The 16,398-nt window shown below is 37.7% G+C and overlaps 1 protein-coding gene across 7 annotated transcripts in view; it reads right to left on the bottom strand.

Annotated features, from left to right (window-relative positions):
* ALS2 (alsin Rho guanine nucleotide exchange factor ALS2) overlaps nucleotides 1-16,398 on the bottom strand; it is a 216,680-nt gene that overhangs the window by 18,005 nt on the left and 182,277 nt on the right. For all 7 annotated transcript variants that reach the window (XM_072041083.1, XM_072041084.1, XM_072041085.1 and 4 more), the window contains 13 exons: nucleotides 15,322-15,476; nucleotides 12,811-13,730; nucleotides 11,189-11,549; nucleotides 10,176-10,344; nucleotides 9,654-9,750; nucleotides 9,162-9,239; nucleotides 8,141-8,314; nucleotides 6,394-6,565; nucleotides 5,970-6,150; nucleotides 4,045-4,110; nucleotides 1,373-1,535; nucleotides 479-610; nucleotides 100-228 (listed from right to left, as the gene is read on the bottom strand). In XM_072041083.1, coding sequence (XP_071897184.1) covers nucleotides 100-228; nucleotides 479-610; nucleotides 1,373-1,535; nucleotides 4,045-4,110; nucleotides 5,970-6,150; nucleotides 6,394-6,565; nucleotides 8,141-8,314; nucleotides 9,162-9,239; nucleotides 9,654-9,750; nucleotides 10,176-10,344; nucleotides 11,189-11,549; nucleotides 12,811-13,730; nucleotides 15,322-15,476 — 2,797 coding nt within the window. The remainder of the gene's footprint in view (nucleotides 1-99; nucleotides 229-478; nucleotides 611-1,372; nucleotides 1,536-4,044; nucleotides 4,111-5,969; nucleotides 6,151-6,393; nucleotides 6,566-8,140; nucleotides 8,315-9,161; nucleotides 9,240-9,653; nucleotides 9,751-10,175; nucleotides 10,345-11,188; nucleotides 11,550-12,810; nucleotides 13,731-15,321; nucleotides 15,477-16,398) is intronic.

Here is a 16,398-nt window from a genome sequence, read left to right as displayed (position 1 = left end):
TTGCAATGAATGCCGCAAAACCTTACCTTCACTGTAAGAAAAACAGGTCATGTTATTTGAAAGAGAAAAAGCTTTGCTCGTGGATATGTGTTGGCTTACCTGAGCGTGCACCAGAGCATCATTAAAGAGGATGAACCAGTTTACAGAGAATCTTCCAGCATGCTGTAGGGACAACCCCCTGTTGCTGCTTTCACAGATTAAACGCCGGTCTGGCTTCCGCAAGGAATCCTGCAGGTAAGGGTTAAAGATCAAGTTACAGAAGCTTACTTCTCACCAACTGTAATTTAAGGTCAGTGGTATTTGTCTGTCATAGTAACCTTTCACAGGCCAAACCTTTCTAGAATTAGAATACTACAACAACAACACAAGGAATAAAAATGGGAACTACAGATAAGTAGCATCAATAATGGACACAGGATAATGTTAACAGCAAGATATACCACCTACTAATTACTAATGGACTGAACTGCAATCATACCGTCATTTTCCCAGGAAAGGTCTTCCAGAAGCCAAGTGTGTATTCTGCTTCTTTTCTTTTTCTGCTAAGAAGGACAGCAAGGCTCTCGTAACAAGAACTAGAATCCTGTAGTTTCTGGTATTCTGGAGATGCCTATAGGGTAGAAGGCAAGGCAGAGCTAAGACAGTTTTGGAGCACACATATCAACAATACTAACCAAGTTGCAACACAACAGCTCATTTTGTTAAATTATCACCGAGTGTATGATTAATGGTCTGATTAATAAAATAACAGTGTAAGCTATTTTCTTGGTCACGTGCTGGGAGTTTAAGTCACATGAGTTCCATGAATGCTAACAGCAGACTGATTAACATACAACTACATGATTTACTTTCTTACAGCTTAACAAAATGCAGCATAGTGCTAATAATTTTAGGAAGAATACTTTAAATAACTAATTGGGATGAATGTACAAGTAGATATTGTTCCTGGTTAAGTCATCTCTTCTTTCAAAAGAATGCAGTTACATCTAAACGGATAGTAAAAGTCTACTTAATATTTACACAGTATTTTTAGTAGCGTTAAAGCCAAGAACTGCTATGCTAATGATGCCAGATGGAACTGAAAAGCAGTAGGCAAACATCAAAATAATGTATTTGCAATTAAGTGCTCAAGCATACCAACAAGTTCTGGCAGGGTAACAAGTTTCTGCCTGTCATGTGATCTGTGCAAGTACAGTTTAAGAATGTGCTTGTAAATATGCATGATCTTTCCCTGCAGCAAATCTAAGTCCTAGGTAGCTTCACTGAGGACTAAGCTACCTCTAATCATGTGGCATCTGCTTTACACTGTTACTTCCAAGCCGTAAGTTTCATGTGCATATTTATTCAGATATAGATACCAAAGACAGCTTACCACTTCAAAACATGTGGCAAGCTTTAGCAAAGTTCTTGCGTAATTATGAAGTCGTCCAAATGGCATGAAAAACAGAGCATTCAGAACTTCCACTAGCTGCAGATTTTCCTCATTCTTCTCAGACAGCTTCTGTAACAGCTCCTGGTTTTTACTCAAGAAGTCTCTAAATGATAGGGCCATTGGGGAACAGAGGGAGAAGAGAAGAAAGACACTAAAACATCAGTGATGTTTTACATCCATGAGCACTGACACAAGCACAGAATGCCCTTTTTTGGATTTTCATACAGCAACAAGTATTATAAAGGCAAAACGCATGCTGCTTATTAACCTATTCCCAATTTAATTTAAGGTAATAATGAAATATAATCATGTCGCTTCCTACCAACTTCTACAAAGCTTCTACTCTCACAAGCTCTGTCATTGCACTGCTTAAAGAAAGCTGACTAAGTTGCCCCACTTGGAAAGTAATTAATTGCCTTTTTCTCTTTTGACACTCTATCAGTAAAAGCTAAAACAGGTGGAATGACTTCCCCATTACCACTGAAGTAGTAAGTTTCTATAACTGTTGACTCATACAAGAGGGTCTGAATGAATTTTAACTTTGTTCCAGTGCACTTTCCTAGATATATCCAGATAATCTCTTCCCCACCCGTTGTTCAAGGAAACTGACCAGTTTTTCCCCTAACTAGAAAAATTACATCCTACCTCAAAGAAAGGCAGGAAATCTGTTCAATCCTCAGTCTGATTTCCAAGAGGGAGAACTAATCTAGTTCAGAGAAGAAGAGGGAAATGATTCTGAAGACAATGCATTAGTATACAAAACCAGGATTTCTTCATTAAAATGAAAACAAACCTACTTTTCCCTCTCCTTCACCACATCTGTGTGCACGCGTGCCAGCACATGACATATCTGCATTAATTCACATCCAGCTGGGATGCATTTGAACCACAAGCTCCAAGAATCAGATGAGACTCAGAAAGCAAGTCTCAGGGACAAAGAACCAGATCAGAGAATCGCACAGCAGGGTCCCTAAGAATTGTACACGACTGACTCGATGCATGAAATGGCACCTTACTAATGTACCTTGTCTCAGCCTGTGAACAATATTTAAGAACTCTCTTGTTCAACAAACATTACAGAGAAAGTTCTTTATAGAGAAGACTACTTCTTAGTTGTAAATTTAAATCAAGTTAACCGCTTGGATAGCTTGCATTTTTGAAGTGCTTTGAGATCCTTACATGGAGGTCTCTCCATAGAAAAGTGTCAAATAACAGATTTGTAACATTAAGAGTACATATGCTTATGCATCTCTATACAATATATATATATATATATATATATATATACACACACACAAATAACTTCCTACTGAAGCTAGCCATCACTTTTTTTTTTTTTTTAAGTGGGGCTACTCCTAACACGTTCGTATTGTGGAGTATCCATAAAAGGCTGACATCATTAGCCATTGATAGAGACAATATTCGTTTGGAAAAAAGAAAAACCATTATTGAAGATGCACTTGACTTCCCTTTGCAAGTTAGAGGACAAAACTTCTAAGACATCTTCTCCCTGAAAGTTTCAGAATCTGGAAAAAATATTATTCACCCAGTGAGACCCCAATTACAATAGAAGCTGTGATGCTAACAGTGACAACTGATGCACAGAATTCAGTATGTGTAATTTCAGGATCCAGAACTTTGCAGGGCTAATTGTAAATATGCTTACACTTGATCTCTGATTTCTTGCAGTTCACCCTAAGTAATGTGGAAAGGTTCTGAAAGTCTCTGCAGTGGGATTTTGTATTTAATCACTGGCACTGGTCCTCAGGTGCAGATGATTCCTTGTACTAGATACCCTGATATTTCAAAGAACTTCCAATACCATTGCCTATGCTACATTTGAAGTGCTCCATAAACAGGAAGAAATGAAAGCTGGTAACTCCTCTGACCTTAGTTTGAAAATCTGCACTGCAACGGTTTCTTCACAGCACTACCATAAAAACATACAGTATCATTACTCTCCTAGGCAAAAATACTATTTGAGAAAAATCTCTACTCTTAGATCTAAAAGCATAATTCCTTACTCACACTTAAGAACACGTATACATGAACAAAAGCATCCCTGAGAGTCACAGAAGACATATGTGCAGAGATTTTATTTTTGCATAATTTCTGAGAGCTTCCATGAACCTAAAGAATTCATACTAAACTGAATTTACAATATCTACTGTCACTAATTCTTACAGAAGTGTGCTATTCTGTATTTTGTAGACAGCAGGATTTGAAAGAAGAATACTGACAAACACTGAATAGATGATTAAAAAAAAAAATAGCCTCAAGACTAAGCTTTCCAAGAATTATCTGAAACCTATTTAGGCCTCTTTCAATGAATTTACAATTATGTATGTTGTGTTTTGTTTTTTTTCCTTCCTCCCTCCACACATTCAAGATAAAGCAATTGAACTGATTCAGCAGCATTTTAGTCCAAATCATAATCACAGTTGAGGGGGATCGATATTTCTCTTCATCTGATAGAAAATGAGTTAGTGTATTTAAGTATGCTGAGGCCAAGTCACTGCACATTCATTACTATATATATACACACACTTCTTTAAAACACATTTCTTCACTAGTTGATCGAAAACTCCAGATAATGGTAAAGGTTTGCTTACATGGCTGGCTTTGCAAGGAGTGTAAATCCTCCCATTACCAGGAAATTTGTTAATGAAGTACAATACCTAAAATGATAAAGAAAAAGAATGTTCTTAGTTCAAAACTGATGCTTTCCTGGAAATAGCAAATAGTATAAATTCCAACTGCATACCAATAAGATGTGTATTAACTACTGTACAAATCATCAAAATCATCATAGAATGGCTCGGGTTGGAAGGGACCTTAAATATTACCTAGTTCCAAACCCCCTGCCAAGTGCAGGGACACCTCCTACTAGACCAGGTTGTCCAATGCCCCATCCAGCCTGGTCTTGAACACCTCCAGGGATGGGGCATCCACACCTTTTCTGGGCAACCTGTTTAAGCATCTCACAGCTCTTGAAATAAATAATTTTCTCTTAACATCTCATCTAAAGCTCCACTCTTCTGGCCTAAAACTATTCTCCTTTGTTCCCCCAAGGTCTAGTATCTGGGTGTTTCTCAAGTGTTCTGGTAACACTAAATACTGAGTATTCACTTTCCATATGGAGGATAGGCATTATCATTCTTGCTGGTGCTATTACACTGCTGTTGCCATTAGCGTAACGCGTAAGAATTACGATGCAACAGAAACTTGAATTTGTTTGTTTTTTTCCCAAGACTTGGGCATGTACAGAATAGGCCATCTGTTCCAATAGTTTAATACTGCTAACTTCTAATTATATTAAAGATGGGAATTTCTTCTTCCTGCTATTCACCATTCTCTCTTTCACTTCTCCCCTACCAAAAAAGAAAATTATTTAACAATTTGGACCATCTAGACATGGTTCCGTGCAACCTGCTTTAGATGGTCCTGCTTGAACCAGAAGACCTCCAGTCTTTTCTTCCCTTTTAAAAACACCATTCAGCCAAGGGCAGAGATCTCAGTTTAACCCAATTAACAGGTAATACTTCAGTGGCTTCTAGGTATTCAGGTGAAAAGAAAAACTGAAGTCAGAGTATGGAAGAAATACATGGTCACAATTATGAACAAATGATTTGATCAACAGAGACAAAAGCTTCTTTCAGGGTAATATGACAAAAGTTTATCACTGATTCAATAAGAGTGATAACTTGTGTTAAAATAAAAGTGCAACTAGCTGCACATTCCAAATACTACTGCACAACAGGTGAAGCTTATGAGTTTATGATTGTGACATTTTGCTCCCTTAGGGGTTTTCGGTTATCTAGTAAAACTACATTCAGATGGGACATGTTTAGACTCTTCCCCTACATTAAACCAATATTTTTCAAAAAGCCTATAAATACGAGGTATGAGATTTCTGCTAGATTTGGATGAAGTTATCTAGCAGTTACTGAAGTTACTATGGAGAAAAACAGCAAATATTCTAAGTCTTCCTCTGCCTGAGGAATTAAGCTATTAAAATAATAACCAGGATACTTTGGACCAAAGTTTAAGCACTAACACCACTGTCTTCTAGGTGAAAGGTGTGATGCTAGCTATTTAGCAGATACCAGCACAGAATTGTTCTTCTGGGAACAATTTTTTAGTTAATGACTTTTGAAAAGACATTTTGTAACCACAGTAAATCCCCAAAGGTATTTTTACTTACTGAACTACCAATAGCAACTCTATTACATTATATTACAAGATCCTCAACTGAAGTAACAAACATGTCAATCTTTACATTTATATGCAGCAATCAAAGAAATGTTTTTACAGAATTTTACATTAGGAAGGCTGAAACTGTCCAGCATGTTCCACTGGCAAAGAGTTCATACAGCTTAACTACAAAATTAGTCTGTGTAAAACTCTGCATACATTTTAAATTGCAAGAACGTAACTTGCATGATAGTTTATGTAGCTTTCCTTATGATCTACTTTCTCCTAATTCAGGGCTTGCTGTAGTCTACAGACACTCAAGATGAGGAAGTTGGATACTTGCTCTGTGTAACTATCCAAAAACAGACTTGAATGCTTCAGGATGGCCAAGCTCCTGGCTTCTTTTACTCCATGAAGAAAGCTACTTAAAGAAGCTCCATGTTGACCGATGAGATAGCATAGCTTGCTGAACCTGCTTGCCATTTCCTGCAACAACTGGATTGTATTTGCGTTGCCCAAATTGTCTGTAACAGACCAGACAGCGATTTAGCTTACTTTACCAAAGAATTGCACCCATTAATAAAACAGAATTACCCCAGTGAGTTGTTTGGATGTTTTACTGGCCATTTCAATTCAATGATTTTAGACTACAAGTAAAAAGATCTTGGCTTTAACTTAAACATAGGCAATGACTTAAATCTCTTAAAAAGTTGATAATAGAATATAAGGGAAATAATATCAAATAAAATAGAAAAATAAGTTCTTACCTAAACCTAGAAGAGGTCTAAGAACCTGAGATTTGATCTCACTCAGTCTGAAATAAAACCTTCGCTCTGTAGAAGCCAACTCATGCAAACTGGCAATATATCCCATTATGTTTTTGTCTACCAAGATCAAACAGTTGTCACCACCAGCTATCACATTGCTTATGTATCCTATCTGAAAAACAAATGAACAAACAAACAAAAAACAGCTTAAAAATTGGAAGTAAAAATAGTAAAGATTAGGATCATACAGAATAAAAGATATCTTTCTTTGTGCTAAGTGTCACTTTAGGTTGTTAATACTTAATATCAAGCACTCCATTCAATGTTGGGTTAATACAGGATTAATAAAGTAGGAAGAACATCTAGAGTCAATGCTGTTCATTATGTTAGTACTGACATCCTGAAAAAACAAAGACCATCTTGTAAGGAAATTCAATCATTGCTTGTTCAAGAGGAAGTTTAGTCACTTCTAGAAAATAAACCTGTGTCAACAATGTTGTCATCAACATAATATCACATCACCTATTTTTCCTTTAATTAGGAAGGAAGATTAACAAGTGTTTAATACACCATCTGCACTCTGAAATGCAGTCCTTTCTCAATGTGGAAGATGTCAGTTTATTAGTAAGAGCAATATTACAGCATTAATAGACTGGACTAATACCAATACCTACACTAACACCAGTTTTAGCTCACAGCTGTTGGAAACAATTCTTCTCTGAAGTCAGCATGAGTGTGTCTAATGCACTGTGACTCCTCACTAATTCTAGTTCAGATGCAACACCATAAGGTTATTCAGATCTAGAGGATCCCTCAGAAACACTGAACCATTAGTGTTCAACAAGCAATCCATAGGCCAATTTTGATATGCAAGAGCCACCTAGACAATATACTACAATTGTCTAACAACAGTCTTATAAGTAGGAATAAAAGTGTGCGTGCATGCATGCACATATGCATGGAGCCAGTATATAAATCCCCATCCTCCTCAAAACCTCTCTCCAACTTCTATTCTGCTAGACATAGGGAAGTAGAAATGAGACCCAGAACAGGTGAAACAAAAGAGCTACTTTCTACCCAAACTATCTCCTTTTGCCACCTTAAACTCAAGTTGGTCTGAATCATACGAAGAGACTAGAAGACACACAGACTACATGCTCCCTCACCTCAAGCCAACTTGGCAATAGCTACAGTAATATTCAGCTTAGCGATGGAAACTGCATATAATCACCCTCTCTCTCCCATAAACATTTTAATGCCTTTGCTCAGTTTCCCCTTTACAGCCATAATAAAGACTGATGCTGGGGAAGCAAACTGTGCAGAACTCAGAGGTACCTTCTGCCCACTCATAAATGAAATACATATGAAGCAGAGTGGCAAAGAGCACACAGTGCCTCCAATCACTTAACAGGAAAATGAAGAGCAATAGGACCAACGAATAAACACATGAAGATAGTGGTGAAAACTGAGCACGATATGAGGGTGTACTTCTGCAACATGCACACATGACGGGAAATGAGTTAGACACCCCAGAAACACCACTTCACTTCCCAAGCACAGGGAAAGACCAGGGAACATAACAATAGTAATTAAGACTCCTCTGCCGCTATGAGTCGCGCTCCTGATTTGACTGCTAGGAATCAGTCACCATACTTGACACCCATAAAGCTGGCTAAACAACCAGCACTGAGCTATTTCCAAAAAATACCAGTATGCATTGCACTAACATAAAGGAAATAAAACTCACCTTACTACAAGAGAGTAACAGAACTGGACTCTTAGTAGAGTTACTTTCAGACAAATTATTTTCAGTTGTCTCTTGGCCACTGTAATATAATCCAGGCTGGAAATCTTCCTCATCAGCTAAGAAGAGAGAATAATCTGGTCCTGCTGCTGTACTCCAAACACCATCACCACACACCTAAAATTCATGAGGAAGAAGACATTAGAAGTCACACCTGAAACTGGAAGATGACAAAAGAAGAGACTACCTAAAGATTCTAGACAGATACACAAGTAATACACCTGACAACAAGCAAATGTGTTAGAGTAGCTGGTAATTTTTCAACAATGTCTTGTCACAAATACATCTCCTGTACTCCATTGAAAGTGATCTCCTTCTAGTTTTCTTTCTAACGGCTAATTTTTTGCCTTTAAATTATAAGCCAGTTTTATTTTTAAGTAGGCATCAGATAAGTTTGATGAAAGTAAGGACATTGTACTTTCCTCTTCATATCAAGGAATTTCAGAGACTGCTAATATCCTGTACCTTAATTTGCATAACACCCAACCAGGAAAACTGCAGATAGTTTTTCATTAAGACAGGTAAGCACCAGGAATTCACCATCAACAGTCTGATCTAACCCTCAAATCATTATGTGACTATTCCCTCAATGTGATGAGTTCAAAACAGACAATCTAAACAAGCAATATTTAACCAACAGCTCTAGAAATACAGTAGCAACAAATACAGTCATGGTCTAGCAAAACCGAAAAAGCCAGAAGCAATTGTTTAGAATAAAAACAGAACAGAAGAATTTCAGTACTTCAACGACTGTATCAGAGAAGCCAAGTGTAAGGCAGAAGTAACATTCGATAAGAAGATAAAAGCAGTTACATTTCTCAGTTTTAGAACTTCAGCGTGGCCAGAAACAGTAGAGGTCCATATAGAGGATTTCTTTGTTAGATTATTCACAAGCTCATTTAAGGAGCGTAGTCACAATATAAGCCAAACACTTCCATCAATACAGTCAGTTTTTTGAAAATACCTTTGCAAGACGAGGGACTGTTGTTGGGGAGTTTAAGTGACCAAGCTGACCAGAGCTATTACCGCCCCATGAATACACCTGTAAGAAACATAGCTACCATCAACATTTAACAGTTTATATACACAGAGGAATACTGAATTGTATTAGTACAACGCTTCAAGTGCGTGAACACACACAAGTCAAAGGTATAAGACGTAGGTACCAAGAAGCAGTTCCCTAATTTCTAGCATATTCCTGAATGTGAGGAGGTAATTTGAGCATAGAAAAAGATATGCATCATGTCACTGAAAACTTCAAATATAATGTTAATGGACTATGCAGAACTTTCTAATATAAAATTTAATACAATTAGAATGTCATTATGCACACTATTTCGATTGTTTCCTGTTTGTGGGAGGAGACAAAGTTTAGACATCGAATAAACACAAAGCTAGGAAACACTCCACATGACAATTAAGTCATAGATAAGCAATAAATGACAATCACTTGTACCTGGGATTTGGCAGTGAGTGCTAAGGAATGATGGCCACCAGCAGAGAGATGAATCACTTCTTTACCATCAAGACTTTTCACACACAGTGGCTGAAGCCTGACAATTTCCAGAACACAAAGAGGATGTTAACAACGAAATCAGAGGTATTGTCAATGTGCAAATAGATATCAAGGTTCTTTTGCTTCCCCCTCATCCCCCCAATAAAGAACAGTAGAAAAAAATCATATGCATGTAGTATTTTGGTAATAAACCAAAGTCAAAAACGCCAAGAAGGAAAAAAAATAGATGATGAACCTCACCCCAGTTTGGACAAGACAAATCAAAATATCACTAAAATTTGTAGTAATTACAAGAGAGAAATTCCAACTGAAGTTCAGTAACAATACAGCGTAAGACATTTTACTTGGAAGACCTTAGGTCAGAACACCTCAAAGAACAAGAGCAATGCAAGGCAGTTGACCAAATCTAAGGAGATATAACCTGACATACCGAAAAATGAAATATATCAAAAAACATCTCACCTTGGCAGAACATCACCATGTCCTAGCTGTCCGTCCTTCCCCTTTCCCCAGCTCCATACCTCTGTTCTTAGAGATGGTAAAAGAGCATCTGCCTCACCACTATAAGTTGGAGTCAGAGCTACAGTCCTCATTTTTGCCCGCCCTACCTTCCGTAGGAGCCTAGGAGAAACTGAAAACATGCCAAGAGGAAAAAAAAATCATCATTTTAGATAAACATATCGCTTACACAGACTACATGTTACACAGTAGGAGTATCAAGGTTTCTTTAAGAGGTCTTAAGATTGAGACCAGAGACTGATGTGCAGGAAGACAGCGTACTGATGCACATGGTGCATGCACTAAAAGTAGACAGATCCCAAGTAATTTTCTTTACTCGTTATTGAAGAATAACAGGCATATGAGAACTATGCAGTTACACTGAATAAACCAGAACTATATATAAAATAAGTATATTCTGAAATGATAAATATTTGCAGTGAACATCAGTATTCCAATTCCTAAAGTCTCTCCTCATATCCAAGACCAATATTGAACAAAGCCACGTAACCACACATTCCGAGCAATTAACACCACTAAAATTGGTGATGGAAGAAGGTCACCAGCTTTGAGGTCTGGCAGGAAAACTGGAATATTTCTAGTGCCCTGGCTCAAAACCAACTCCATGCTGCAGGACTTAAGAGGCCACAGATATTTCATCTGCTATATGATCTCTACAGAAGATAGTTTGCTGTCACTTTGCTAGAAAATACCCAGACTACCAAAATTGGCCCACTTTACCTTACCTTAACAAAGAGTAACAATCCTAAGCCGACCAAGCTTTTCATTTTATTAACATGCAGCATTAGCTAGTCTTTACTTCTCCAGCCATCTTAAAATAATAATTCAGAAAAACCTCCACCTTTAAATTCAATAAATGCTTTTATTTTATCAGTTATAACCATCCACACTATTGTAACTTTTCAAGTCCTTTGTTTTTTGTGTGATTGTTCTTTTTTTTTTTTTTTTTTAAATACCTTGTGACAAGAGGCCAGGTAGGGAAAGTCTTCGACTCCCTCCTTCAGACTCTTCCTCTCTAATATCTACTAAACTGGAACTCTTCTTCCCCTGCATGGATTCCAGTCTGACCTGCTCTTCTCGACTGTCTTTCAGAGCTTCAGGCCCTGGGGAACCGCTGCCAGATTGTGATCCTGAATCATTTGAAGGTGTGCCATAGAAGTTCATTACTTTCTTCAGAGACAAGGCTCCAGCTTCATACGTAGCAGCTACTCTCACACCAACTGCTGATGCACACGAGGCCACCAAGCTGTTTAAGGCAGATGTGCTTGCACCTGGAGGCCCAGGGATACAAGCACTAACTTGTTCTTCTTGAGAAGGCTAAAACCAAAGAAAAAGGTAAAAATATAGCAGACAGCATGTAACAGTGGGACAATGACAGACACATTCATTAATCAAACTACTATTCCTGAAACCTTGTGAGGAACAAGGAGTTAAAGAACATGAAACTACTAGTTTCAGTCACTTTCTAAAGGCAGGAACAGTTGCATGATCCCAAAGAGCTCACAACTGCTAGAATGCATTTGTGTTAGCAAAAGAAAGGAAAACTGTGTCCAGATGGTGTTTATATGAAATTAATTTCTAGTATTTTGTTTTTAATACTTACTTTAGCATGCAATGGCAATAACAAAAAAGCAACTATTTATCAGCTGCTGAAATTTACTCCCTAGAACCATTGTGAAAAGTTTCTTGCTGTAATCATAAAATGCATTAAAGACATTGATACACACTCAGCATCTGAAGTAACAAGAAACTTACAGAATTGTGCATATTGGGCCACAGTGGCAAAGTTACCAAAGTTAACTTTACAACAAATCATCCAATACTTGTTTAAGTACCGTTAGACAGCACCACATAGTTTTGGATTACATTTTGATCTAATAACTTCTGTGTTATATTCCCCTCCCCCCCTTTTTTTTTTTAATGGTGTATATCATAGTGTTTTGGGAGCTGGAAACAGCGTTTATTGAACCTTCACATCAAACATCTGCTGCCGCTCAATAAGAAGTTTTAATTTACTGTTCTGCTACACCATTGAAACATTAACATTGAACTATTTTCTGCATCACACATAACAGTAATATATAAGCATTTTTCACCCCTGTTTATACAGTTATGCCAGCCTTATATGATTAACATTAGAACCCTTTTGTTCAATACTTTAACACTGAGAAATCAGGTTTGTGAAGAACTCATTCCATGTATAGAAAAGGAAGTTTTACCTTGAAGTCAAATTTGTCAAGTCTCACACAAATGGGAAACCCATACAACACAAAAGGGCTAGAGAAAAGAATGGGAAATAGGCTTACGTGGCTTTGGTACTGTGGACCATAAAGAAATGAGACTACAGTACTGTCACAGATGCTTACATTGAAGGTTTACAACTCAACAAAAAATCTCTTCCACTACAAAGAAAAGAACCATCCCAGAAAAGAAACACTTTGAAACTATAGGAATATCACAGCTACATTAAACTAACAGAATATTTCATTTGTGAAAAGAGGAACATCAAGCATAACATGTAAATTTACATGCTACATGTAAATTGTAGCATGTTAAGAGCAAGTTACTAGCTACCAACCTGCTCTGATTCTGTGCAGGCATTCTTCCCCAGGGTCTCATTTAACGTGTGATCTGATAAACTGATCAAATATTCTTTCACTTCTTTTTTGTCGGTGAACAGAGTATTTCCAGGACTAGAAATTCCACTATCTTCCCGTCCATCGTTGCTGGAAAGCACACTTGCTCCGTCAGATTCTAAAGCAACAAGCCTGTGTTCTTCCACAAGTGGTTTCTGACAGTCTTCACTCTGGCTACTTGTTACACTTTTTCCTTCCAGGGTCTCCAAAGAAGGACAGAAGACGTGGTTTTCTGGTTGGTTATCAGCCAGTGCTACACCCAGTGGGCAACAGTGACTATCTGAAATGATTACGTGATCTTCCTTGTCTGTCATGGTAATGAGGAGTTGGCTGCAATGATTGCACCGCTCTGGAATAGGCTTCATTTCCTGCACAGGGAGGCATTGTACCAAAGCCAGGCTGTGGTAGGCTCCACAAGCAATCTGGAGCACAACACGTCCTGCCAGGTGTTCTACCTTCTGTGGCTTTGTCACTGGGAAAGTTGTTGTTATGAGACCTAGCTGGCAGCCGCTCCCCCAAGCCCATATCTCTCTGCTTAGTGATAGTGCCAGTGTGTGCTCTTCTCCACATGCCAGCTGCAAAATCCTTACTGACAGCAGAGGACTGGTTTCAGAATCAGAAATACTGATGGGTTGTGGTTCTGGCACATACAGTTGATTAGCAACTGCACACTGGCCAGCAGAATTGTTCCCCCACATGTACACCACGCCACCTTCTGTCACGGCTCCATTATGGAAGCTGCCAGCTGCCACTGTAATAACATGCTGCCCAAGCAAAGCTTTTTCTAAAATGGGACTCTTAGCACACAACTCCTCTGGTCCTGATCTCCAGGGTAGCTTTCCGAAACTGTAAACTTCTCCACCTATTAAAAAAAGGAAAAAAGAGCATGATTCTAATGAAGTTAAACCAACAGAAAAACTTGAAAAGAGTTTCTGATAAAAATCAGTTTTTAGCTTAATCCTTGATCAGCAAAATTATGGCTATTGATACAGGAAAACTGCTAGTAGCTCTCTGCTACTGCTGCTTCTAAGTTCTATATCAATGTTAACATCACCCTCTGCATACATGTTCACTGTTAAACCAAGTAATACTTCTCTGTTAAAAATTCTACTACATTCAAATGTATTTATTCTGTTTTAGGAAAGGACAAATTCACAGCAAATACACAGATGAACAAAGACAATGTGTCTTACCAATGCAAACTGCTCAGAGAAGACAGTATTGTTAATAGAAACTACAGAAGAAACATCTTAAGAGTACCTAATACACCATTTCTTAATGGTCACATTCTTCATGGGCAGTAAAAGTCACCTTGGGAAAGCACAGCATACCACACAGCAGTATGCAACTTTAATTTATACTTCAGTCTTTCGAGTTTTCCCTGCTATGTACTCTATACAGATAGCCATTCTTGAAGACCATAACACAGAGAGCTTCTCTCTCCATACCAACACCCAGTATCACTGAATTGTACTGTCTGCTACCCTACAGTGAAACAGGATCGACCTATCAGGTGGAAAGGGGAGGGACGAGGTTGAGACACACACTACTGTTTGGTGTTGTACTGTAGCTCCTCCAATATTTATTTTCACCTGAAAAGGTCACAGCAATGCCAATTCAAGAAAGGCAGAAATCTATTTTAAAGATGAACAGTTGTCTTCACAGCAAGAGAAAAATGGCAAATCATATCCACAAACAACATCACTCATAAGGCAACACGCAGGCAGTCCTTTTAATTACTAAAGAAACACATTCCAAAGAAACACCGGAGATCTTTCTCAATTCTGGTAGGTAAGAGATGCTTATAGCAGGCTCACCGACAAACTGGTAACCAATACAATCTTTTTCTGAAGCCCAGTTACATTCAACAGTTTAAATTCTTTTTCCTTCAAAAAGTTCAGAAGGGAAAATAAAGAAGCAACTTCCAGTTAATTCATTACCACTGCAGACCAGTTGTTGATCAGTGCAATTAAGGGCCAAGCTACACAAACACTTAAATGGACTGTATTTAAACATGCTTTTTTTTTTTTAGACCATTCACGAACTAGATTCACCCTAATGCATCTGCTAGATACATGTTTTTTATCAGAAGCACACAGAAAAACAAGGCTCTTACATATCAATACAACTTCTTGCTGTACTGTCTTTTTGGAAGAAAAGATACCATTTTGAGTTAAGGCAGTTCAGACTACATTGCTATCTTTAAAAAGGAAATCCAGAGCTACTGTTAAAAGGGAAAAAAAAGTATGAAAGCAAACTGTGCAACTAAGCTTTATTCCAACACAGTTTTAAGAGCCTTGTAACTATGAAGGAAATACTGACGTTAAAAATCTAAGCATTCAAAAGTTGTGCATGAGACTTACAAATACAATCAAAGAAACAGTCTCAAAGACAGACTGGAAAAATTGAAGTTAGTTATTGCTGCAAATCTTTAAAATTAACATATTTATTACCTTCTGTTAGAAGCAAGCCATGATTTGTACCAAGGGATGCCTGTAGTACAGTCTTTCCACTGAGACCCAAAAGCCGTTCTGGAGTTACAGAGCAGGAACCAGCCTTCCAAACATAGACCAGGCCTCTCTCTTTGGCTCCTTCTGCCTCTTCTGAGCTACAAAAATATTGGAGGAAACAGAATCAGCTTGAAGTTTTCAGTGATAGTGCAAGATGTAGTTTGCTTTTTGCATACATAGGAAAGACTTCAAAGTTCAGGTATTAGCTTCAATTTCATGAAGTTAACAGATTTACAATTTGGTAATCTTAGATGATTTTTGTTGTTAGGTTCAATAACATTTGTTTGAAGGCATTAGCTTTAGTTTTCACCTGCAGTTTACCAACCAGAAAAACAGCTGATCTTTCCACTAGTAACTTTAAACATACATTTTGCAATTAGTACAGCTGATTACATATTGTACTTGTTCACAGCAAGGGGATCAAATTAATACACAACTCTGCCACCGTGCATATGCTGGAGGAGATAGTTGCATCAGTTCTATTTACATGTAAGCAGCTCTGTTCCTGTCTAAATAGAGAGATTTATGTTAACTCTTACAATGTTAGAAGAAACATTTCTGGGTTATTAGCTTTCATTCATATTTTCTATTATTTAATTTTGTGAAATTATGAGGCAGGAAAAAAACAGCTTTGCTCTTTAAGTGAATTTCTCAGATTTAAATGAGCCAGTCATTCAAATCAATTGAACCAAAGGGGAGGGAGGAGAAAAAAAAAAAAAAAAGAAAATCCTGAAACTCTATGAAAGTATCTGGCCTCCCAGGAGTGACTGCAGCTATCCGAAGGTGCTTTAACACTTGACAAGCTCTGGTCTGAATGCTCGGTAAACAACTTCTCTCATTCAGCAGAATGAAATTCTCTGGTATTTGACAAGCATAGTTCTAATAATTTGTGGAGTCCCTTGGTATAAAGAAAAGTCATTTTAATTTAACTTGAAACTGTATACTGATGTTTAAAGAGTTTTCTTCAAATTCATTTCCAGTTTTATACAGAACAGATTCTTACACACCCTGCAGGGAAAA

This window comes from Anas platyrhynchos, chromosome 7 (genome assembly GCF_047663525.1).
Source record: "Anas platyrhynchos isolate ZD024472 breed Pekin duck chromosome 7, IASCAAS_PekinDuck_T2T, whole genome shotgun sequence".
Taxonomy (NCBI): domain Eukaryota; kingdom Metazoa; phylum Chordata; class Aves; order Anseriformes; family Anatidae; genus Anas; species Anas platyrhynchos.
Note: the sequence above shows the minus strand (reverse complement) of the source record. Positions and strands in the feature narration are given on the sequence as shown.